Source organism: Balearica regulorum, chromosome 4, assembly GCF_011004875.1.
Source record: "Balearica regulorum gibbericeps isolate bBalReg1 chromosome 4, bBalReg1.pri, whole genome shotgun sequence".
In the NCBI taxonomy this organism is placed as follows: domain Eukaryota; kingdom Metazoa; phylum Chordata; class Aves; order Gruiformes; family Gruidae; genus Balearica; species Balearica regulorum.
Window position 1 is genome coordinate 16,986,447 of NC_046187.1, and position 26,515 is coordinate 17,012,961.

General features: G+C 36.8%; 1 protein-coding gene across 7 annotated transcripts in view; it reads left to right on the forward strand.

Annotated features, from left to right (window-relative positions):
* DCLK2 (doublecortin like kinase 2) overlaps window positions 1-25,816 on the forward strand; it is an 87,528-nt gene extending 61,712 nt beyond the window's left edge. For 2 of the 7 annotated variants that reach the window (XR_012835244.1, XR_012835245.1), the window contains 11 exons: window positions 657-765; window positions 5,189-5,246; window positions 8,932-9,051; window positions 10,797-10,943; window positions 13,210-13,343; window positions 14,640-14,717; window positions 16,282-16,378; window positions 18,291-18,371; window positions 19,431-19,547; window positions 20,625-20,707; window positions 24,374-25,816. Coding sequence is in view for 5 of the 7 variants with exons in the window: in XM_075751273.1 (XP_075607388.1) it covers window positions 657-765; window positions 5,189-5,246; window positions 8,932-9,051; window positions 10,797-10,943; window positions 13,210-13,343; window positions 14,640-14,717; window positions 16,282-16,378; window positions 18,291-18,371; window positions 19,431-19,547; window positions 23,305-23,361; window positions 24,374-24,595 (1,220 nt within the window). In the remaining 2 variants the exon portion in view is untranslated. Of the gene's footprint in view, window positions 1-656; window positions 766-5,188; window positions 5,247-8,931; window positions 9,052-10,796; window positions 10,944-13,209; window positions 13,344-14,639; window positions 14,718-16,281; window positions 16,379-18,290; window positions 18,372-19,430; window positions 19,548-20,044; window positions 20,225-20,624; window positions 20,708-23,304; window positions 23,362-24,373 lie in introns of those variants that run through there. The other 5 variants (XM_075751275.1, XM_075751276.1, XM_075751273.1 and 2 more) reach the window with 4 other exon arrangements.
* Window positions 25,817-26,515: the final 699 nt, after the last annotated feature.

Below are 26,515 nucleotides of genomic sequence, written 5' to 3' on the forward strand. Positions count from 1 at the left end.
CGTGACCTGCAGCGTATCACCAGAAATGTGTTTGTGGCTGGATTGAAAGCGGAGCCCTCCTCAAAACAGCATGTTGTGCTTCAGGTAGAACTACTAGGCCATCAACTGACCTTAGCTAACCTTAACTTTTCATTCCTTATCTCTTTAAAGCAATGTTATTTTTGTAATTATTTTAAAATATCATTTTAGAGTAATTTTTTTAATTTAAAAATACTGAAATAAGCAGTTGTCAACCTTATTTGCATTTTCAATGTTTTAGCAGCAGCTAAGGGAACATGAAGGAATTCAGCAGATAAAACTTCTGGTTCTTTTACATGCATTGTAGATGAATCTTATTTGCATTTTTGCTTTGAGTATGCAAAAAGATACTTCAAAAAAAGTATTCTGAGCAGAAAATATTTAGACTAAGGACTTCTAACTGCATTCATTGCTTTAGTAATATTTGATTTGTGTGTTAAAAGGTTAAACAACTCTGATTAGTCCTTATCTTGTTCTTATGTTTGAGATAAAAACAAGGGAATAAGCTGTGAAGAAAACAGCTTACTTGTAAGTTTTGTTTTGCGTTTGTGACTGTTCTGTGTCTATGGAACCCATTGGGGATATATTACATCCTGCTGACACTTCTCTTCAGCTTGCGTTATTGACCTTTTTTGCAGGTGTGAATGGAAACAAGTGCCTAGGGTCATCTACCATTCTTGAGAAGTATAAAGTGGGGAAGGTGATTGGTGATGGCAATTTTGCTGTTGTAAAGGAGTGCGTAGAACGGTGAGCAAGGAAACTTTTCAGTATTGCTGTTTATTTTACTGGATAAAGCCCTGTGTATTAGCATAATTTCATAGAAAATGTGATGAGATGAAAGCAAAGAGCAGTTAGTTGCAAAGATATGCCCACACTTCAGGAGAACTCAGCATGGCAAAACACACAGAGCTTCCTATGTATTATTGCAGCAAAGGGACATGTAAGCAGCAGAGGAGCATGCCTTTTTATCCCAAAAACTAAACAAGGTATCACCTTCTAATGGAGGCTCTTAAGGAAACCCCACAGATCTTCAAGAAATCCCCTCACACAACAGACTGTTGTGGATGGCAGGAAATTGCATGTGGCATCTAAACAGTCTTTGAGAGACCCCCCCTTCTGCCTCAGCAATTCTGCTGCTATAGTATCCCTACTGCCTGCTGCTTAAATGATTTGTCACAGTTTTCAGTATACTGTGGGCAAAGTATTCTTAAAGGCATGCAATTGGTGGCTATTAGCCTGTGCTACTGACTCCCTTGTGCTTGCTTCTTCTGTGAGGTAGTGCGGTGAGTAGCCAGAGACTTTTCAAATCAACCCTTTAATATTCCAGACTCTGAAATACTCTTGCACCTGATTTCCCATGGGGAAGACAGGATACCTTTACAAACCTGTGCTGCGTAACTGTTCTTCCTCTGCAAGCTTTGTGTCACACTTTGCTGCTAGTGCAAACGTGACAGATGATTTGACTGTCGCTTTCTCAGTGTATTTTTTAGAACCACCTTCTGTTATCTTCATCAATCTGAGAGTTATGTCAGCTTCTTAAATATTATGAGTCTCCAACTTGTATGTAAATATTGGGTAAATTCAGCAAATGTCTGTAAAAACCTTAAAAGTTACAGAAACAGTTTCTATTACTTGATCCTCATCTTCTGATTTTATTTAAATGAAAAGAAAAATATTTATGAATGGAAACATCTTATTCCAGTCTTAGCAGATCATAGATATTTTTGCTGAGTCACCCAAATGGGCTGAAAGGGTTGGGTACTGAGGCTGAACCTGGGGCTTCCTTTACTGAAACATAGGTGAATGGATCTTACAGTCCATAACTTTCTGCAGCCATTATTGCTTTTTCTCAAGAGAATTGTTTCTTCATACTGTATCTGGATTATTTCTCTCCATTACTGAGAATAATATTGGCAGACCCCATGGACTTGTGAACATTTGGCTGATACAGCTGGTCCCTTACAATTTCAATGTCTACAAATGGAAAGTCATTGTTCCCACACTTGTAGTCCTATGACTCAGGGGACTGGACAGCCCAAGGTCTATCGACTGGTGCAAAAAGAACAGATTGAATGACTTTGCTTTTTCTTTACCCCTATTAGTCAGATGACCATCTTCAACAATTATTGGTCCAATGTTTTCTTTACATCTCCTCTTGCTATTAGCATACTTAAAAATGCCTTTGTTATCTGAAATGACACTGGCCAGTTTCAACTCCAATTGAGCTTTGTCCTTTTGTGTCTTCTCCCTACATATACAAACCATGGCTCTGTAATCTTCCTGCGAAGCCTGACCTTGCTTCCAGAGATCATGCAATTTCTTTTTCTTGTTTAGCTCCACAAGGAGTTCTCTGTTCAGCCAAGCTGGTGGTCTGCCCTGTGAAAAGTCCTTCTCTACTCACAAACAGAAAGTTTAGCAGGGCATCTTTCCTAGTTGGCTCACTGAGTACCTGTGACAAGAAGTTATGTCCTACAAACTGGGTCATCAGTAGTAGACACCCACTATAACATCTCCTTTCTTTTCCATCTCCCTAATCCTCACCCAGAGGCTCTCAACCACATCATCACTAACCGTAAAGGGCTGTACACTCCAACCTCTCCCTTACTTATAGTGCGACACCTCCACCTTGCCTGCCATGCCTATCCTTCTTGAACAGCCTGTAGCCCTCTATCCCAACACTCCAATCATGGGACTCATTCCACCAAGTCTCAGTAAAACAAATGGTATCGTAGCTCTGGGAGCGACCCAATGCTTCCAGTTCATCATGGTTTTTTTTCTCATGCTGCATGCCTTGGTGTACAAGCATTTAAGATACACTCCTGAGCCTTCTGTGCTCCCAGGAGCAGTGTAAATGTTCCCACTAGCGTTGCCACCCTCAGGCGATGCCATGCCAACCCTTGGCTTACCTCCTGCAATCCTGTTGGTATCCCCTTCCCCCACTGATTCTGGTTTAAAGTTGTCTCCATCAGCCCTGCCAGCTTATGCCCAAAGATGGGTTTTCCCCGTTGGGAGAGATGGATCCCATTAGGCCTTGAAGTTTTGGCACAGGCACCAAATGAATGATGCTTCACAGTGTTTTCCCATGCACCCTGAAACTGGCAACACATCTTTTGTTATCTATAGAGTGAGTAACATTCGTGAAAGGTAACAGGTTAAAAGCATAAGATAACATAACTTATTATTTTCAGGAATATTGACTGTGCATTTTGGAAATCACTTAAGTTCCACTGAAAATGGGACAAAACGTCATCTGTGCTTTTTGGAATGAGGAGACTGGACTAGAAAAATGACCTTCTAATTTTTTTAAAAAAAGCAAAATTAAACTTAAAAATCTAGTTTTGTATGTGATCCAATCTTTGTATTCAGTGAAGCATTATTAAATTAATTTTATATAAAATAAATATACAACAATAGTTGCTAATAATAACAATGAGAGAAGAAATGCCAACTATAAATGCTTGTCTTTTAATTCCTATTAATTATCATACTTCATTTCTAACAGTGGTGTGCTTAGAAGCCTTACTTGTGGAGCCAGGATTCTATTATACCAGCTGTTCTACAGAAATAATAAGATGGTCTCTTTTGTAAAGGGTGCTTATTTGTCTGTATATACAGACATGCATCAACAGATGGACACTGACAGCTAAACAGAAGAATACTAGAAACCTGTCAGACAATACTGCTGTATGATAGGCAATGGTATTAGCACACAAATTACGTGGATGATATCCAGGGTTTTTCTTAGGTGCTATAGTAAAGGGCATTTGCAAGAGGGATTTGAAGTTGGTTGATGAATTGGCTTTGTGAGTATTAACTCTTCATTCTACACAGTGTAAGTGCCGAAGGTTTACTAAGTGGGTTTTGCTGATCAGTTGTTTGCAGGCTTTCAGATAATGCACTTAATTTAGTATAACACATAAATTGTGATTCTGAATTACACACTGTATTCATAGTATATTTTACATCAGGTCTATAATGTAGGAAGATGGCATTTCACAGATACCATTTGGATAACACTTCTATCTAAAGACCAGATCAGGTTGTAACTATGACAACCTTGCAGCTACAGCTGCACTTTCAGAGCAGAGATTCTCTGCTGCATTTTTTCAATAATGGATAAAATTAATGTGAGACATTAATTCAGTTCCTTTTTTTATAAGGTACTAATTTTGACCAGTTGTATCTAATGCCAAAAGTATAGTGAAAATTAACCTGGAAGTTTAAAAACATGCCTGACTTGCTTTTGTAACTGCCTCCAGTGTTTTTTACCATATAGCTAGTGGTGTTCTGATGCACACTGGAGCCTGCAGGTATTGATGCAACACAAGATAGTAGCAACAGCATCTTATGGCATTTTCTTGTGATTTTTTAATTCATCATTTATATAAGTAGTAATGTCATCTTTTTTTTAAAAAAAGAAGATAATTTTTTCATGTTGCTTTTTTGCTCTCATCATTTGTGTTGCTTTTTTGCTCTCATTTTCTCCCCTTCCAGAGAAATGGAGAAGATTTTTATTGCTTAAAGGGATGAAAGGCAAACAAGAGCTCTTTTCTGTGAGAGTAATTACTGAAAACACTAATACCTTTTACTTTGTACATAACCACCCTCTTAAATGTCATGGGACTTTAGATGATTGCTGTAGAATTCCATAGAATACTTAAAAAATAAAGAAGGAATGAAATACAAAACTTTAATATTAGTGCCTAATAAATTCTGCAGAATTTTAGACTAATCTGTAATGAACTATGGGATTTCAGCTCTGCTGAATCCTATTGAATTTTTCTATTAGAGTATCAATCTTTCTTCTGCTCACCTACACCTAAATGTGTATGATTTTATCTTTAAAGCCTACCAGTTGAACAAAGCTAAGTGGAAGGTTCAAGACAAATTTTGCATGTTGCATTAAAGTGACAGAGAGTTGTGCCAGGTGTCAGAAGAATGAATTGCAGCTGGAGCCTGGGATTAATACACAGTGACCTAGGTTGTGGTAGTCAGGGAAACAGCAGGCACAAATGCTGCTGAGAAAGCAACAAAATCAAGTCTATTCTGTGAATTTTCTGTCAGCAACCTCCATGGGTCAAGGTATTCTGTTACGATGTATATTCTTACAGATAATGCCACAATTTGTTGACCAGTTTCTAATTAATGGTTCTCATATTTTTCTTGTTAGATCCACGGGAAAGGAGTTTGCACTGAAGATCATAGACAAGGCTAAATGCTGTGGAAAGGTAGCGTACAACAATTTGCATGTGTAAGAAAAATAGCAGAAACAGCACTAGCAGCTGCTCGTTAGTCATAAATGGTGGGTGTGTTTGGGTTTTCTCACTATTTTCAGAATATCTGTTTAACAGGATGATAATGTATCCAAGAAGCAAATAATAAAACTAGTGAGTGTTAGTCTGCTAGATAATAGAGTAACAAACAAGCAAATTGTCATCTGTTTTATTGGACTAACAAAGAAAATGCTAATATGTGTCCAAAATGTATTAGAAAGATTTTGATCTGTAAAATGAGAGAGGAAATTTGCAGCTATATGTGTATTTATATAATCCCCATCCCTCTCTCCCTCTTATTTTTATCTTTTTATGGCTGTGCATGCTCCTTTTATATGCAGAACATGGATTTGGAAAGAAATTTTTGCAACCATTTCTTTCTGTTTATATAGTTTCATCATCCTGTATAACAAAGATCTCTTAACAAAAGAGTTCCTTGAACTTTCTTTTTAATTCAAGCTCAAAAAAAAAAGAAATGCAAAATTGTCGCTTTAGCAGAACAGCATGTTACATAATCGAAGCAAATATCAGAGTGTCAGACATCATCTTCACCTTTCTCCCAAATATGGAGATTTTTAAAAAGGAAGAAAAAAACCCCCAACCTATGGCCAAGAAAGTAGACTAAGTGTTGGAATAGATAACACATAAAATACTTCTATTTTCACTGCTTTGCAAAGTGTTCTTGACGAACTTATGAATCAAATGGATCACAGTTTAGCATTGGCTAAAAGAACACGAAGGGTACAGTATTAATTAGTAATCAAATTCTGGATTCAAGTCTCTCAAAGAGTAGGAAATATACCATTCTCTCAAGGATGACTGAAAAGATAAACTTTTTGATGGAAACACCTTATTTTTTTATGTAAATGATTGCACTGAAATGATTCTGGAGGTAACTTTACAACTAAGTCAGGATTTTAATTTAAAGGTACCCTTTTTGTTGGTTACATAGAGTAACTGCTCTGAAGTGTAATTCAGAGATCCAGATGCTGAATGTGACTTTGTGGGAAGATGTAGCAAGTCTGTATGACATTCTTTGTAGGGTAAGGAGCTGTACATTACCTGCTGTGATGATTTGCCTTAAGTAGAGGTCCTCAAACAGAAATGTTTTATCTATGCAGATTTTCAGTTGTGTATTAGGTGCTAGGCGATGAGTGTTCCCGCCTCCTCATCACTTTATATATTTTCTACGTTTACTTAAGGAAAAATTAAGGAAGGAATCTTCAAAATGTATAACCACAAGAAAAAGTACTAGAATTGCCTTTTTGAGATTAAAATGTTGCTATTTCTTTGGCTGTGGGAAGGGCGACCCAGTGTGTTTCACTGCAAAAGAAAACTTTTGGGTGATGTGTACAGCTTACAACTTTAGATGTTTTTTATTACTTGCCTGAATCAGCTGCTTAGGTATCATAAATTGGAATGGTCTAGAGATAGACAATCCACTTCATACAGCAGAGTGTAGACATATTTTCTATGTATCGTTCACACTGCTTTAAAACAAACTAAAAAAACTCAACTGCATGGATGCACGCTTATCTGTTTTGAAAGGACCTGTGTCTGTATAGCTACATACAGATGTATGTGTATGTACAAGCAGAGGACTCTTGTTAAGATGATGTTTATACCTGTTAGGCCAGTGACAGAACTGTCCAGGAAGAATTCCAACAAAGAAAATAATTCAATTTTTGCTACAACTTACTCCTTCCTCACTCAGTTTCACATGCCAACATAAGCCCTGCCTTAAAAACACCCATCTGGCCCAAATATGCATGACTTGTATGTTGCTCTCTAGCAGTTTATTTTGGATGTTCTAAAACTTTAATTTGAGTGATGTTTCCCACAGGTGGCTTAAATATTAATTATACAATAATTTCTCTGTAAATAAATAATATTAATGTAGATTAAAATCTGTATTGCACTATCCAAGAGAATGTTGTAACAAGTTTGAGAATTATTATTTTTTTACAAGACAAAATGTAGTAGAAACAGTGGGGTGGTTGAAAATAACTAACTATTAGTCATCATTTTGAGGACTCTTATTAGACCAATAGCACAACGACATTTTGGAGACTTTTTTTTTAAAAAAAAAAAATGTTTATTTTAAATAAACATTACATATGCCTGGTCAAGTGAAACAAAGAAAGCACAGGTAAAGCTATAGTACCTTAGTCTTAATTAATGGATGTAATAAATTTAATGTTATCTGTTCTTTAGGTAGAAAAAGCTATAATAAGATTGTAGTTTTTGCTTGGACTCTTAATGCTAGTTTTGAATTTACAGGCTTCCATCCATAAGGCTTAGTATGCTGTGGCTGTTCACTTTTGTCTGTTGATGAGATTCAGCATTGTGTTTAACAAAATTGCTTCATGTTTGTTTGTTTTTTTTCCTCCAGAGCACTTTGCTTGGAGCAGACATATGTTTGTTCAGAATGACAATTGATGCTCTTTCAAACTGAATTTCAAAGGTGTGACTGTTTAACCCATATCTGCCGCACCATACTCTCACGAAATGAGATGCACACATGGCATGTGGTTTCTGAGTTACATAGCCACATAAAGCTTTGGCAAAAACACAATGCATCCATAAATAATCCTGGAAATAGGAGGTGAAGTAGCGTAAGATCTTCAGTCACTGCCTATGCACAGCAGATCACATCTACTTCTACTGCTTTGCTCACAAATGCATGAAGTGCATGCTACTAATCAGTGTGTTAAACATGAATAAGTTCCACGTCCAGTGATAAGATTTGTTATCTGCCAAAGTGAAAGGAAACTAGTGTTTTATGCAAGCATTGTTACTTATTTTGCAGTGAATCTAAACACAATATCTGTATTCCAATATTTATAAAGGAAAATGCAAATCATTCTTCACATGAAAGGGGCATGTTAATTTTCTTCGCTCTCCAGTGTTAACCAAGTGCGAAGATGTTCTAGAAAACAAAGCATTTTGAAACTAAATTGTTCTTGAAACCCATTACTTCTTCAGAAGTATAGGGAAGGGGAAATTAAACTCGTATCTGTGTGCTGGCAAGCTGTTGGAGCCACGACTTAACTGAGCTATTACATACTTTGCAGATTGTAAATCTGAACATACATATAAAATGAACTGAAATCCATAACCAAAGAAGTTATAATATTTTTCCATGTAATCCACAACTTTTTTAAAAAATAAAGTCCTTGAAAATAAATCCTAGGTAATCTGTCCTTGAGTAACCTATGTTAAATGAGAGCTGACGGCTGAAGAGGATCAATAACATTTTAACTATTGATGGGGGTGGCAGGTTACAATGATCTGGCGAGGGGGTTCTGAACTTAATTTCACCTCATAATACCCACATAAGAATATAAGCTGCATTTCCTGAGTTCCTGTCATGTTCTGGGTTCTTTTTTTCAGAGATATCCCATTGGTTATGTGTGTGAAATATGGGGGTTTTTTAAATTAAATTTGGTAAGTGATGAAGCACAGTTGGGTTAAAATCCAAGTTAAAATCCAGCATCTGTCAATAATCCCCTACTATATAAATTAAACAGCAAAAAGGGTGCTCTACTGATTGAGTGATCAGTGGTTAGCTGATCAAAGGAAAAGTGAATTGGGAATTTCATGTATATTCAGATAAACTTCTGTCCTCTTCTCTGAACAGGAACACCTGATTGAAAATGAAGTGTCTATTCTGCGTCGAGTGAAGCATCCAAATATCATTATGCTTATAGAGGAAATGGACACCCCAGCAGAACTCTATCTGGTGATGGAGCTAGTCAAGGTTAAGACTAAGGAGACTCTTTTTTTCCTCTTAAATTCTCTGTGTTGTTGTGAAATCTGAGAATCTAGGAACATTAAGGTCTTGGGAGACACAATCAGATAAGATTTCAATGGCAACCTGCATTTTTAATCATGCAAATACTCTTGTCAATCAGTTGTATTAATGGAATTTATGTCCCTTCAGTTGTAAGTAGATAATTACACAGATCTGAGGTAATTTTGCAATGTGCGCAGTCTAGAGAGAAGTGGATAGTGGTTTTTATATCATGTTTACAATATGCAGGGATAATAGTGATATATGTTTACAGACAGAACACCTGCATTTATTTTACTAATATATTTATTTAATAATTTTCTTTAAAGAAACAAACTCTCTTTCATGAATTTATCTTAGTAGACAATAGATACACTTAATAGTTTAAACTCAAGTGATTATGGTCCACCAAAATTAAAACAAAAAAATCTTACCTGTTTTGCTTATACCAAACATTCACTCACCTTATTTCCAATTCCACTAGAAAATAGATTCTGCTTTCATACGTGTAGACAGAAAACAAAAAATCTTCATTTTGCTGTCCCCCTGTGAACCAAATACATAAGTTTCATCAGCTTTTAGTCATGCACTCTCTCGTTCGTGTTGTGTACATAACAGCAACACCGCACATCAGTTTGATTGGCATGTCAGATACAAATAATGTATATCATCATCATAATCACTTTTTATTTCTGTCTGAAACATTGTTAGATTTGAGACACCCCTCTGGAATCTTTGCCAGCCTGGGAAACCTCTAAAGAAAGTGTGTAGTTGTTGAATTCATAATTTCTGTAGTCTACCCATTTCTCTTCCTTTCTAGAAGTTATTTTTATATAGTAGAAGCTTTTTTGGGTTTAAGACAGTATTTTTAAATATATTTTAATACACCACCATCTTGGCCTGTATCTCCTGCTGCTTCTCTTCCATGTGTATTGAAATGCTTGGAATGCCACCCACAGCTCAGACAGATCACTCCTACAGATGTATCCAGGGTAACCATCATAGAGACACCCACGTAAAATTTGTTGCAATGACTGGAAATGCTGCATCAGTAACTCGTTTACATGTTGTTGTATATTCCAAGAGGAATAAGGCATCCATAATCAGAGACTGCACGTTCAGAAATCACCTGTAGGTTCTGCACTTTGGTGTATCATAGAATCATTTAGGTTGGAAAATATCATGCTTATGTTGTTTGTCCTTTTCAGCTATATTTATTTGATATTTCTGCAATATCTACAGAAATTCCAATTTGCAGTTCATTACAATTGGTGAATATTTGTTATGTTACGCATTTTATTATTAGAGTAATTATATTACTTTAGGCTTTATTCAGAATCAGGGCTGTTTTTTGCCATGTAAAGGTATTATATTGATAAGATGAAGAAAAGGGAAGCTGTATGCCCATACCTGCGTGTAATATGAATGAGTGATCAAAGGTAAGAAGATCAATAGAATGAAATCAAGACAGAAGAGCTGTGGTTTGCCCAAACTCAAAGCCTGGAGTACAGTTGAGAATTTAACTTAGATGACCCAAGTCCCAGTCTAGTATCTTGGTGACAAGATCATCCTTCCACAAAATTATTTTTTTACTGTTGAACAGACATTTGAGCATGCCTTTTGTAAAGGAAGATTTTACGCAGTTTTTTAAATAAAATACCATGATCATAATTATTTTTCATGTAGTAATCTACTACCTTTCCATTACTTAGGGAGGAGATCTATTTGATGCTATCACTTCTTCTACAAAATATACAGAGCGAGATGGGAGTGCAATGGTCTACAATCTAGCCAGTGCACTGAAATACCTTCATGGTCTCAACATTGTGCACAGAGACATCAAGCCAGAAAATCTCCTGGTATGTCCCATTTCTTTTTCTAGTATCTTCTCTTACTTTGTTCTCATTAATTCAAATGCTTGTATATAAATGTCAAGGAGCTGAGCAGAGAACAGCAGGAATATTAATTTAGAATAAGTATGTATGAAGTAAATCTTCTGCTATGAGATAGCAATCACCATAACCAAAATGAGCTGTACTCAAACCTGTCCTTAAACCTGTCTTTATTTACATTTTGATTGGCTGCCACTTGGATAAGCAGGAGTATTATCTCACAAAACAATGAATTTTAAAGCTATGTTGATGAATTATTAATTTTAGTTTGCAAGTGGGAGAAAAGGTGGGCTGAGTGCCATTTCTTTGAACGATCATATGGTTATATCAAGCAATTTTTTTTTTTGTTTTCTTTCACTGTCATAGTAGGAACATCTTTCTGATGATTTACCAGTATTCTAGCAATGAATTAACTCTGTAGATAGATACATTTATTTTGTCCTAGGGGACTGACTACTTTTGTTTTCAGCAGAGATATAAAAAAACTGTGTTGACAAGAATTACCATGAAATCTGCTTTGGGAACTGCTTAGACTGCAGCTCACAGAATGGGAACAGCATGCTAGCTTGCTTATACAAAGAGGTTATACTTGCGTATTGCATATTGGGTATTAGACATTACGTGTCGTGCACTGAACAGGGCCATAGTCCCCCTGCTTGAGCCACTGTCATCAGGAATGCTAGTGGCTTTCATCAACACTTGGTAGGCATTTCTTAAAGCCTTCTGTGCTGTTTGTCAATCCTGTTTAATGAGGTTGCATCTAAAGTAGGAGTCATGGTTTATCCCAGACTGGATTTTGAACTATTACAAGGATAGGGCTATAAGTTGAAAATATTTTCCAATTATTAGTCAATTATTTTCCAACTAATTCCAGTGTCAGTGTTTAGCAATTTAAATAAGCCCTCAAATAAATTAGATGATTGTTTAGCAAAAGGAAGGGAGGGGAGGCCTCTCTAGGAAAATGTAGTTACAGCAACATGGCACTTCAGAGGAAGAAAATGAAGGTGGAGTTCTCACTTATTATCAGTGCATCTTCAAACATAGCCAGTCCAAAGAAACTTTAAGCTCTTATTAGTGATTGCATCAGTTATAAATAGGCACAAATGTCCTTTCTGCCTAGAAAGCCTAAAGAGATTAGTCAACAGATGGAAATCTTATTCACTGTGATTGACAGTGGCAGAATGTTAAGATAACATACTGGTATTGAATGTAAATGCAAGTAATTCCCATCAATTGCTACCTGTAATTGCAAGTAGTTCTTTTGCACAGGGTCATCCAGCTGTCTGAATTACATTCTCTTTACTAGTCATGCATTTAAAAATACAAACTCTAATAGCAGATGTTGTATCAAGGAGGAAACACTTGTGTGTTTCCATTAATGATATGAATTACACAGGGAAATGAAAGAAGATGTTGCTTCTTTAGCAGTATTCAGTTGTTTGAGGAAACCAAATAAATTCACCCATTCTGGAGTCCTACATTCTAGAAACTAGATGCTATTGAAATCATGTTAACATAATCATTTCACTTTAAGAACAAAACTGGGATTTATTTATTAGGGATGTTTCCTTTGCTGTTGGTCTGGTTTGATTGCTCTTGCTATCACTGTTGTATAACACTTTTCTATTAAAATTGAGCATCTTTCATTGACAAAATGACTCAGAACAAGATGTGCTAGATTCTTTATGGGGCTTTTGGTAAGATGCATGTGGGTCTGCACAGAAACCTGACCACTTCTCAGTGAGCTTTCTCACTCCTGTGCTGAACTTGCCTAGACTAAGCTTAGGGAAGACCTATGAAATATCCACTATGCTGACTAGATTTACGCTAAGTTAAGTTAGTGAGAGATATTAAACAAATCTGATTGTAGCTGTCAATCCTATTTAAACTCTAGGTCCCAATCAGAGGGAAGTATAGTATTATATTTTTCTTAATATACATAAAACTTCTCAGCATTCTAGGATTGGGTTTTCTTTTCCCACCTCTAGTTGCTTCAGGCTCTATCATGGTCTGACCTACATAGCTGGCAGACAACTCCATTGAACACTAGCTCCAGCTGTACTGTGGCAATCAACAGTGATACCATTTTTCTCTTCTTTCCCTACAGGGCCGTGGAAGTTACCTTTTTTTCCTACCTTCTCAATGTGATGATTATATTTTCCAAACAAATTAAAGGATTTAAAAAAATGCAGATGTTTTCTTCCTCATTCTGTTTTTATTTTGCTGATCCTAGGTATGTGAATATCCAGATGGAACCAAGTCTTTGAAGCTAGGAGACTTTGGACTGGCAACTGTGGTTGAAGGACCTTTATATACCGTCTGTGGTACACCCACATATGTGGCTCCAGAAATCATTGCAGAGACAGGGTGAGGATGACTGACTAAGACATAGGTCTTGTAAGCAGTTATTTTTGGCAGGTAGCACTTAACTCTTGTAAGAACTAGAATTCTCTAATAGAATGGGCCTCCATCTTTTTGTAACCAAACCACCTATGAGAAAACAGGCATCATTCACTTCCTCAAAGAGGCCAGTTTCCTCGCTCACCCTGCTCCCAGAATTCACCTTTGTCTCCCTACCATCTCCCTAGGACCAGCGCTGGTGCAGTGGAGTTTATTGGTTTGTTTTCCATGCTTCACCTCACCATTCAGAGCCCATTGTACCAGCTGTGGCAGCTGCCTGGGGATAAATGGACAAGCAAAACCCAGGGTTCATGTTTGAAACTGAATAATTTATATTGGAAGAGACTCTAGAGGTCACCTAGTCTAAACCTGTTCTTAGAGGAGGTCTAATTAGATCATATTGATTCAAATGACCTTGTTTGGGTGATGCACGCTATTTGATAACTATTGGTTTAATTAAACAATACCATTTTTCTGTATTTAACTGGTGGTTGCATAAATACAAAAAAAATTTTTTAAATGGCAGAATTTCACAAGTCGTCTTTCCTTTTAGACTTATTAGACCTCCATTCCATCCTAGCTGACTCTTGCCATAGCTGTGACCATTCTGAATTTGGTCTTCCTAATGGAAGGAGGTTTGTTGTATTGTTTTTTAAGCATTGTTCAGTGCATTTGTCATATTGAGAAAGACTTCACCGCTGCAGTGAGCTCGAACGTCAAAGGGCACTTCATCTGCACATTTTAAATTTTGACAAACTGAGCCTACTGGATAGAAAAGAATAGGAAAAAAGACCTCTTTTTGACTTTCAGTGTTTTAATTCTGTGCTTTAAAAGAAAGGTGCAGTTCTTTTTTCCCTGTGTTACTCAAGAGACTGGAGAATTGGTATCTTTCTTGTTGCTTAGCAACACATGATAACCTTAGAGATAGTAACTCCAATGTGGGGACTGAGAAAGCACATCCTTGTCTTTTATCATTAATGATTCTGGATTGGGAAACCTTGATGCTGAATTGAATTTGAGTATATTCGGAAGACCCTGGAGAGCCTTGAGGCTCATCAATTAAAAATTGTGTCATCACTGTTTCCTAAAGACTGTGAAGAATACTAAGCAAAATGATGCTTAGGTACAAAGTACATTTCCACATCATCAGCAAGTAACGTAGAACAGATTCTCAGTATGCATTCATGTTAATGTAATCAATTGTTTGATTGGAATGACTTTTTTTTTTAATCCAGCACAAGTAACACAGTCTTGTTTTCTCAGATATGGCTTAAAAGTGGATATTTGGGCTGCAGGTGTGATCACATACATATTGTTATGTGGATTTCCACCTTTTCGCAGGTGAGTGTCCTTGTATGTCAAAGGGAAAAACAGTAAAGAAGAAAGTTCTTTCTGAGCAAGTCCTACTTACCTCCCTGAAGAAGGCATCTTGAGGAAAAAAAAAATGGATTAGAGTCACACATTTTCTTTACCATTTTGCTCTTCTTTAAACTTGTTTTCACTTGTTCCTCTTGTCAGGTTTTGGGATCAATTTTATTTTCTTATTTGCTAAGGGAGCAACCGATTTAGTTCTGTGTGCAGGGATATGGTGGTGTGAGGGCAGTTTTTATTTTCCTTTTGTCTGCCGTGTATATCCCAGTTCAATGAACGTGTATACTTTGCCCTCTAGTGTTTCTGTTTGGACACAGCAGCTTACTTACTGGTTTGTAGTGTGGAGGGTGAAGCTTAATGATAAACTGAGGTGAGGGGAAGAATTTGCTTATGTTGCATTTTTAACCTTGTTAATCTTTTAGATTAGTGTCATATGAGCAATGGCGTTTGCAAACATGGGTCTTGCTACTCACTGTCACAATATGTATGAGGTCTACTAAAAAAGCAAATGGATGTGCTTTGTGCTTCAGCAATTTTTTTGCCAGGGAATGAGAAGCAATTGACACATTTTAATAAGGAATTCTCCTCTTAACTTATAAGTTGTTTGTGCAGTCTGTTTGTCCATTTTTACAGCAAAATACTTAGTTTTTAACTAAAAATTACCAGACTGAATATTTTGCATAGAACACAACATAAACAATTGTCAATGGAAAAACTATAATTTAGTTTAGGTACTTGTTTTTGGCATGTTCATGTTTAAACTGAAAACATGTTTTGAAAGATATGTTATACGAACAAATGGCAATTGCTTTGAATAGAGTTTGGGGAGGGGTGGGCATGGAGAGTGTCCATATCCATGCTATTAGAATCAGGTCTTAGCCAAGGTTAACAAATATTTATGCAAAACCAACCCAAGAGGTAAATTACAGAAATAGGTTGGGTGGATGTTCACAGTGGCTAGGGCCAACAAACAGAGGTTAAAAAACCAAACAAACAAAAAAACCCCTGCTGCCATTGATCACTGAATATTCATGTTACCATGTTTTTGATATGAAAGTACTTATCCTTTCAATAGCAGCAGCCTGCCAATACTCAGTAACTGAATGTATCATGCATTTTCTTTATCTCATGTTCGGATTTTGAAAATTCTCCTGTTGTGATAGTTTACCAGAAGAGGCTCATTTCACTACAGTTCATGCCCCTATCACATGCTTTCTGTAGCAGGTCCTTTAGAACTAGGCTGGCAAGTGACTTACTTTTTAATCACCTTTCCCCTTCCTGTATGTTAGCTATGCAGTCTCTATTCCAGTGGAAGTCATTTCACCTCAATATATAAGTTTTTTCTGTTCTGATCACTCATGACAGCGTTAATGTGGCAAACACCTCAGAAGTGCTGCCGCTATATAAACTTGCAAATTATGCATTTATAGCAGTTAATATAACATCATATCTGTTCCATCCCCAAATCAAGTTATAAATGCACATGACAAATGACTTCTTTCTCATGATCTTTTTCATTACTGCTGTTCTACAGTGAAAACAACCTCCAGGAAGACCTCTTTGATCAGATACTTGTTGGGAAGCTGGAATTTCCCTCTCCCTACTGGGATAACATCACTGATTCAGCAAAGGTACTGATATGTTTTCCAACCTGAAACACTGTTTCTGACAAGCCACTGAAAAAAAGACTCTGCTCTCCTGGAAAGGCAGAATAGAAGATTCAGAACAGATTCTTCCCCCTCTTCCAGTTGCTGTGCCTTTTTAGTTAGTTAGCTTAGCAATGCTTGATGAAAGCTCAGCTTTTGCAAGCCATCATGTTATTGTCTGAGTAAGTGTAGCAGAATGCCAGTTGCATTCAGTGAACATCACAGGCTATTCAGTTTACTTAATGATGGACTATTATAGCAGGTTCAGTGCTTCAGCTGTAAAATAAGTGTCTCTCTCTAATTTTTTTCCTCTTTTTAAAAAGAAAAATTATTGCTATGTGGACTGAATGCAATTGACATAATTTGTTCCTATTTTACTTGAGCCAGTTATTAGAACTTTTCAAGAGGTTCAGCCAGGTTGATTTGCCATTGCTTATAGTTCTTGTGTTATCATTACCATTTGTGCTTAAAATGATTGTGTCTGTAGAGTAAAGGTTCCAATTTTTTAGCCCCACTTCGCAAGCTAATTCAGTAACATGCTCTGTATGATATCTGAGGACTCTGATTACCAAGTGGACATTATTTGTTATCCAGTCAATGAGAAGTTCCATTTTTTTCTGCATTTCCCAATGGCTGTTTATCCATTTGCCAATGTTTCCCAAGCTCCAGTCATCTCACACTCTTCCAGACAGGCATTCTGAACAACCAATGTCCTCAATCTTGGTACTAAAGGTGACCTTTCACTTCAGACTTACACAGCCTAAATAACTTCGCTGGTTGGGAAACCTCTCAGTTAGGTATGTTGTTACCTGCTTGAAGAAGCCATTTCCCAAAACTGAAGTGGTGACCAATCTCTTTGAAATACTCCTGATAAGAATATGAAGACTGACAATTTGGAGGCTATAAAAGGTTTTTCGAGGGGGAATTTGGCTCCAAGTACATGAATTTGTTAATTTGGGAGGGGGACATATTTGTCTTAATAGGCCCATAGACCCAGGACTTACACGAGTAAACTAGTTGTTAGTTGCATAAGAAAAAACTTGAAGAAATAAAGAACTGAAGAAAGTTGGTTTGGGTTTTGTTTTTTTTTTTTTTAAATTTTATTTTACTGATTGCTTTGTATCAATGACCTCTTAAGGTTTATTGTATCTCTCTGCACCATTAACAGAAGGCTCATGGAAGCATTTGATAAAGCTAAAGACATCTGCTCTAGTGCATCTAAAATATGATGAAAGCCACAATACCAAATATTTTGGGATTAACCATATAATTAGTAGAATTAAGCCTTTTTCTCTGTCTATCTGCTTTTTCGTATACCAGCTGATCCTTAGCTGATGAAATGAGTTAAATGTCTTTTTAAATGTTAACAGTCTGGAGCAACACAGAAGAGAACATAGTTTTCAAATAATTTCAGCAGTTTCTTGAATTTCAGATGCAATTTCTTGCCTCTGATTTGTGCTCTTTATGGACTGTTACTATGTGCACGTACACTGCCCGTAGAGGATCTCATCTGTCCCAGGTTTGTTTTCATTCTGGTCTCCTGTATGAATATACAGATAACAAATTGGCACATTACAGCTGATTTTTTTTTTTTTTAAACATTTTCTTTTCATCTCGTTTCAAAAGACTTGGTGAAACATGAATACAATAAGGAAGCTGATGTGAAATATTCTGTCTTAAATATTTTTAAAACTAAAGGGCAAATTTTTTGTTCCACTAAAGTCACACTGGTATCACTGGTTCTGGTACCAGTATAAGCTGATTTTTTTTTCACCCAGGTAGCAAGAAAATTTCACTGAAAATAACTTGGTGCAATAATATTTTCCAATGTAATATCCTTCCCAACTCTCTTCAAACTCTTTTTTTTCTTTTTTTTTCTTTTTTCTTTTTAATAAAGGAGCTAATTAGCCTGATGTTACATGTGAATGCTGAAGCCCGATATACAGCAACACAGATCTTAAGCCATCCCTGGGTGTCAGTGAGTAAATTACATTTTACTTTTCTCTAATTAGATATTAGATCTGTAAATCTAACCATTAAAGTGTAGTTTTCAGAAGCAGCATTACACTTCTTCCACACGCATTTCTGTTTATTGAACCACTAGTCCCATTTCCACATAAAAGAGAACAGCAAGAGTCTGAAGTTAGCTTCAGCTCTGACAGCACTGTTAGCTTCTGTGCTCTGAAAGAATAGAGTGAGGGTGTCGCTTGCTGACTGTGATTAGAAGGTGCTGGGGATTGCTATAACCCTGCTTAAACATAACACAACAGACAGATGTGTGACTTGGGCATCTTTTTTGCTATTTCACATTCAACCTAGAGAACAGTCATCTCAAGAATGTGTACGTGGAAGCACTGTTTTGCATGTTGGCATCTTACTTGCTGCAATGCTACTTAAAGTACAATCTCCTGCTTCTTGAAGCACTTCAAGCTTCATAGGAGAAATAAAATTAGCAAATAAAATACCTGATTTAACATAGGCACTAAGCTGATGGCAACGGAGAGCACCAGAGTGCCCTGTTTATTGATTTAAAATCAGTTCATTATTAATAAATACTAGGTTTATATGCACATAGTCAATGTTTATTTCCACACACATTTTAAAAGAGGGACTATGATCTATGGAGTTCCCTCAAACAAGAGAAGACAACTATAATGAGTGCATCTATGCATAACAGCTCTTCTCAAATGTATTTATGTTACTGTAAAATGTTTCCACACTTAGGACATGATGGACCATTTAATACAGCTTATAATTGTGGGACAAATCAATGGATTGAAAGTATGCAGTGTCACATGGCATTTTAAGAAATAGAAGTTCATACATAAAACATTATTTTCCTTTGTAATTTGTCTTAACCCATTTGAACTATATGTCAGAGTGCATTCACTTTTGGGGTGCCTGTCTGAACATTTACTTCACATTAAAAAGCAGGAAATACCGAAGGATAGTAGAAAATTTCTCTTTTACTCAGTTACATTCAAACATACTTTTGGTTTTTTTTCCTAACTTGAATACTGTGTTTATTCTTATACAGGATGATGCTTCCCAGGAGAATAATATGCAAGCTGAAGTAACAGGTAAACTGAAGCAGCACTTTAATAACACCCTACCCAAGCAAAATAACACATCTGCTGGGGTTTCTGTCATCATGGTAAGAGAAATGAACATTTTTATACATCGATACTATACTTTGCTATTTTTCTTAACAGTGCTCTATGAGCATGCATGGTGCAAGAATAGCAAAAGCAAAGCTAGAATAGTCTCTAATTCTAGTCTTTATTTATGTATAGTGTGGATTGTCTCATCATCGCTTGAGAGCAACTGAGTCTATCACAGTGTGCTAGCTAAGCTATAAAAACAAGCTTTCAAACAGAAACATGTAAACACTAAGTAGTTGTATGTTGAAAGAAGCTTATTAACGGTTTGAAATCTTTCATTATAAAAACTGTAATTTTTTTATCATACTGACCATCTAGTTAGTTAAGTAGGCTCTTCCCCCCCTGCCCGACCAAGTATTGAGCATACTGTTGTTCAACACTACACTTGCTGGGAAACCAGACTCCATTTCAGACATTTTCTTTGTCATCTTGAATGTTTATCACATTAATTTTGTCTAACACCTGCTATGTTTTTTCTGTTCCCTAATAGGGAACTTTCTTCACAGCATACAAAGGAACCCTGATGGTCTATAGCTGAACTTACATAAACAGTAATTCCAGAAGGCAGATGTGTGAATCGTGGTAGAAGAAATGGAGTTTACTGTTATCAGTACTCAGAACTGCACTTGTAATTGACCAGTCACTTTTGCAGAGAATATACAACTGCTATAGAGACTGAACTGCCTTTCTGTTCTTACTGTGGTCCATTCTTGTCTAATGCAAGGATGGATGCTGCTCACAAAGAGTATCTTCAGTTACTAAAAGAAAAAGCAAGCCATTTATGGTAGTAACATAACAGTGATTTCTACCCCCCCCACACCTCTCCCAGTTAGTATTACTTACTCTCAAAGTCCAGCCCACTTATGTTAACAAAGAATTGTTTTAATCATCCGAAAGGAGGTAAATGTAAATATTGTTTCTGCATACATATATGCTTTTCCAAACACATTTATGTGAATTAAATAGGCTAAAGATTTAAATATAGGAAAAGTGGTAACATAAAATTAAAAATGAGAGAAGTCAGAAAATGGATTTCAGGTTCATGCTGTTGTCTACATTTCATTTGACAGCTTGACTTGACAGTTTGAGAGGGACTTCAGAGCTTCATTCTTTATACTGTTGAGACTATGGATAAGCCTGAAGCTGAAAACTGGTATAAAATGCACTATATGTAATAAGAGCAATTTTAATTCTAACTCTCAGCCCCTCTCCAACTTGCATGGCACTTAAGCCTGTCTCAGATCTTTGACACAGCATAGCTTCTGGCTGCTTTTATTGGTGTGGGTTTTTTTCTGATTCTGTTAGCTACTGACATTCCTTCAGCCAGGAAAGTACACCTCGTTAAAATTTTTCATTTTCCCTTTTCCTGCCTTATTTCCTTCTAACAGGTATGGAAGGATGTAAATGCATAATTATTTATTTCTGAATGCAGCTTCCAGTTATTGCTGAAGGGAAAAGTAACTTCTTGTTCAAAACCCTGTAATCTAATGAAGGTTAAGCCCCCAATTTGTTATTCTTACCCTGGTTTATCTAGAGCATTGAAATTTAGTTATCTTCATGTTAAGTTCTTCACTTGTACTAGCACTCATTGCTTAAAACCATTCAGATTCAGACAAGCACAGTATTGTAATTCTCATGTATTGCAGTGCATTGCTATATCAGTACACCTGCATATTTAATGGAATCCCTTTTAGCATCACTTCATTCAAATATTGTCATCTGGCCAATGCAGATAATACCATCATGTGGCAGATAAGTAAAACTGCACATACCTACTTCAGTGTTCTTGCACAGGAGACTCTGCCCCTAAAAGCATGTTGCTGTTAATTCATTACTGATTTTTTTTTTGTTAATTTCAAAATGTTCTGTAAATCTAACTTTGTTGCAATTGTGTTAGTTCTGCTTAAAGTAAGTCTAGTTTCTGTCCCTTGCTTCCTTCCTTTTTCCTCCTTTCCCAATGCCTGCATTGCTTTCCTCTGAGTAGGTCCAAGGCAATGGTACGTACTAACTGTGATGCTTTGTTCTGCTGCACAAAAAAATACATGTTCTTCATTTTTAACAATAAGAAAGGAGAAATAACACAGCCAGTCTGAAGTGGAAAGAGCTTTACAACCACACAAAAACAGTAAAGGAAAATAGGAAAATCTTTTAAACACAAAATGTTTTCTGTGCTAAGTGATGCATATTTGAAATACTCTAAGCAAACACTGATATAACTAGCTATTTTTCACTCCCTCAGACATATCTTGGTCTATTCCCCTGGGAGTAATTTTGTGCATGGGTGTACCTTACAATATCCAAAAGCAATTAGAAAAAGATGGTAATCCTACAAAGATAGAACCAAAAAACCTAAAACCAGCGAAATAAGCATTGTTTCCATTTAAAATAAAAATTTTAGTTGTCACTTCAGCCTTTATGGCATCACAGAACTAGTCAGAAGGTAATCAGTCCTAAATTAATAAAAAAACATTCTTAGCAACAGTAAAGTTATCCCTCCTCTTCAATCTTTAAAAAAAAAAAAAATCCTAAATTGCATTACATAGGTATGTATTGCTATGTGCAAGGTGTGACAACTATCAGAGGCTACTGTAAGGACAGCACCAGAGAAAATCACCGTCAGCATGAACTGAAAGCATTTCCCTTTCCTTTTAAATAACTTATCCTGCCACTGAAATAGTAGCAACCTGTTTATTTACAACTCTTTTTCCAGGAAGCAAAAGAGGAAATGCAATCCTGCCAGCATAGCAGCTACTTCAATAATGATAAAACTACTGCACATCATAGCTAATGTCAAAAGCCTAGATACAGTTCAGCTGGTCATTTCCTTGCATGCTCCATTTGCAAAGTCAATTGTTAGTAGCACAGAATTCAATTGTGTCCTATTGAATTTTCTCCTTGTTACCTGTATATATGCAGACTAATGTTGTAACATGATTAAAAATACTCAACCAACCAAACCCCACCCTAAATTCAAAATACTTAACCTTTTCTTGTGGGAACTTTTATACTCAGTACTTTGGTCTGAAAAAGCCTGGCAGGAAGGCCTGGTAGGGACGAGGGGAATCATGAGGCTGCTTGCTACCTTCCCTGCCCCACCACACAGTCACATCATTGTACAAAATAGAATAGTTTCAGCAAGGAGAGTCTGACTGAGGCTGATTCAAGAATAACTGATTCAAGAATAACCCACCATTTGCATACCTGCAAATTCCAGAAGTCCTCTGTTTGAGAAATTGGAGATACTAGTCCAGCTCTCTTTGCCAAGTCAGGTAGAAGAGAAATTTGAATTCAGGTACCCCATAATGAAGTTAGTTTTCACTACCAAGCTATAAGAAGGATAAGTACCTTATTTCTGCTGTCCTCAGTGACTTTGATGCAATAAACCACATCTGAGGAAACCAAAAAAAAAAAAAACCCAACGTGCTAAATTTAACTTGTATTAAAAAAATATTTCGGTATCTAAAACTACATATTTTGGTGGATAGTGTATTAGACAAACTCCATTAAGAATACATAGAAATTTTCACATTAGTAAAGCAAGTCCTCCTGAACAATCAATCAAAAAAAGAAATTGCTAAATAAAAGGCAGAGCACCTGACCTTACTTTACAATTAACACATCCCAGCTCAAAACATGAAATTCCACATAATAGTGGAATAAGTATAATGTAAGTAAGCATAATGCTTACACATACATATGCAGGGAGTGTCACAAAGGTGAAACGTATTTTTTTTTTATTCTGTTCCTCAGTTCAAGTATCATACATTTGTGGATTACTGTAGAAAGCCCAAGCTGTACATGGCCAGAGTAAGTGTATCTTGCACTATTCTACATAACTGAATAAACTACAAAGAACTTAATTAATCTGTATTAACTTAAATCTGTATTACCACTGGTACTTGAAGCTCTTCCCCAAAGTAAATAGTTAAGCAAGCCAAGTAGTATACGGATTTATGATGATCAGCATCAGCCTTCAAACTGTGAAACAAAACCAATGACACTTTCCCTCCAAGTCTTATAAAGCAATTTTGATATATATTTTTGACACAGGAACTACTAGATTTGCCTCTACGTCACTTCAGACATTCCACTAGCAATTAAACATTACAGTTTAATATAACAGTATCAAAAAAATCAAAGTTGTTGGCTTCAGGAGACACACCACATACTCCAGATAATCCACTCACTGCACTATAGAGTTCTCAGTTCTCATTCTAACCTGCTACACTCTTCTCCAGTAAACTTATTTTTAAGTATAGTATTCAGAAATGATGCATTTTTTGCTACTGCGTCAGCTTCATGAGACGTCGTTTGCCTATTCTCAACAATAAGCAGAAAAATAGACCCTTTAAGATAGAAAAAAAAAAAAATCGTTAGGTTTTTTTTCATCTGACATTTTCACAAATACACTTCTGTACCATGTGGTTTGTTACAAAAAAATGTATTACTAACTTTTCACTAAGCATCATGTGATTCCTTATGTCTGCAAAAACACAGGTACATAAATTTTGCTAATAGCTAGTATGAAGAGATCCTGCTATAGCATAACCACTCATGTAATTTATTTTTAAAATTTTTTTTTTTCCCACATCAGACTTGCAAGACAAGATTTTAAACTTGCACCATCATTGCAAACATAGGTCTGGAAGATAAGTTTTCTAAAGTCAGCACCACTAAACACTACAATTATATATAAGATTTCTCATGTTATTTCTCCTTTTTTCCTGGCTCAATGCATGCACTTAATGTCTTGTAGATTGTTTTAACCCTTAACTGTTCTTTTCATATTTTGCCTTGGGGTTTTTTTGTTTGTTTTTAGAACACAGCTCTAGATAAAGAGAGTCAGATTTTCTGCAGCAAGCGCTGTCAGGACTCTGGTAGAGCTGGAATGGAGAAAATTTCTGCAATTGTTGCTGCAGCTGATGATCCTCGTGTGGCTGGGTCCAAGACCCTCTTCCCTGCTGCTTCTGAGCCACTCAGATCCCCCACGGTCCCTGCCTCAGTATCTCCTGAGTTTGCTGGGGATCAGCCTGGTGCATAGGACTGATGAAACCAAATCCAACTGAAGCTCCCTGCACTCTTGCCACAATTTGTCTTCATTTCACACACCAGTTTGTTTGCAGTTTGCGTGCACCCTCTCGTGACGAGCCCAAGGCAGGCTCTGTCACGGGAGACTGATCTTCTAATAGTGGGCGAGCGAACGTGCGCTTTGAGTGCTCTTGGCCCTTGTCTTGAGAACAGCAGTAGGGGAAAGATTCTGGCAATATGTTAGATGATTTTTAAGTTATCTGTGTTAGTTTAATTAACTGCATTTCACACAGCCTTGGGCTCTAAATAGACTAACTCTGGTGTAGCTAACCATATTTTTATATGAGCAGTGAGACAATGAACAGTTACCTGGCCTCACCTCTATAAGCAGGCCCTGTTCTGTTCTGATGAGGATTCTCAGAAAAGTGGGAAAGGAAGACAAGGGAAAAAAAAAACCAACTTATATTCACCTTCTATTCTGATGCCTCTATTTTTAGCCAAGTTTCTACTAAACTTGAAGAGGCAAATTTTCACAAAAAGAATTTTTTAGTGGACTAACTGTAAAATATCATGAGACAAACATTGGAGATAGAGGGAAGAATGGTTGTTTTTGCATCAAGTTTGTTACATGACTTGCAGGCTGCAGGGTAGTGTTTAGATAATATGAATTTAAATAAAGTGACTTGGGATGTAAACATGAGCACTGGACATTTATTTGTAATGAAGACTGGAGTCAAGGAAGCCTTTTTGTTTTAGCCATTTTCTATCCTAACCACAAGTGTCCCATTCATGCCTTTCTCCAGGATCAGACTACCTATTAGATAAAATAAAATGACTTTGGACCTGTGAACGGAAAGCCTGCTGCATGTTATCTGAGCTAGGATGAATGGAGCAGCTCCTAGTTCTAGGGTGAGCTGGTAGAGAAGCTACTACAAATAGCTGCCATCAATAGCTATCAGAGGTTTGTCAGTGCTATCCCCCTATTCACCTGGTGCAGGCACTGGAAACAAGGATTGAGGAGCAGCTATCCTTAATCTGCAGTCACAAGATAGATGAGGTTTTATCTTTACCATAATGCTTAGTTCAATAGTATGTATTCAGCTTATTCTTTTCCTTTGCTCGTTCTTACGAATTGGTCATAGGTCATTTTCTTTCTTAGCTATACTTTCTACTAGAATTGTAAAAGAAAAACCTGCAATAAACTTTCTTCATTAAAAGAAAAGTCACTCATTTCTTTGAGAACTCATTTTTTTTTTTTTTTGTCATCTTATTCTCTCTGGAGAGACTGAACAGTTAGGTACCTACCAAAAAAGATTTCATAAAAATTATCTGAGGGATTCTGTGGAGTAGTGTCCAGTTCTGAGCTCCCCCGTTCAAGACAGACAAGGAACTACTGGAACATCTCCCTTATAAGGAAAGGCTGAGCGTGCTGGATCTGTTTAGCCTGGAGAAGAGAAGACTGAGAGGGGATCTCATCAATGCTTATAAGTATCTAAAGGGTGGGTGTCAAGACGATGGGGCCAGACTCTTCTCAGTGGTGCTCAGCAATAAGACAAAGGATAACAGGCACAAACTGGAGCACAGGAAGTTCCATTTGAACATGAGGAAAAACTTTACTGTGAGGGTGACCAAGCACTGGGACAGGCTGCCCAGAGAGGTTGTGGAGTCTCCTTCTCTGGAGATATTCAAAACCCACCTGGACACAATCCTGTGCAACCTGCTCTAGGTGATCCTGCTTTAGCAGTGGGGTTGGACTAGATGATCTCCAGAGGTCCCTTCCAACCCCTGCCATTCTGTGATTCCCATAACCTTTTGCAGTTCATTGACTCCTATGGAAGACATAGATAATACATGACTGAACATAGGTGTTTTACCTTTTGAAGAGGCAATTAAAGATCAGAAAGTGCCAACTGATAACTTAAGGCCATGGTAT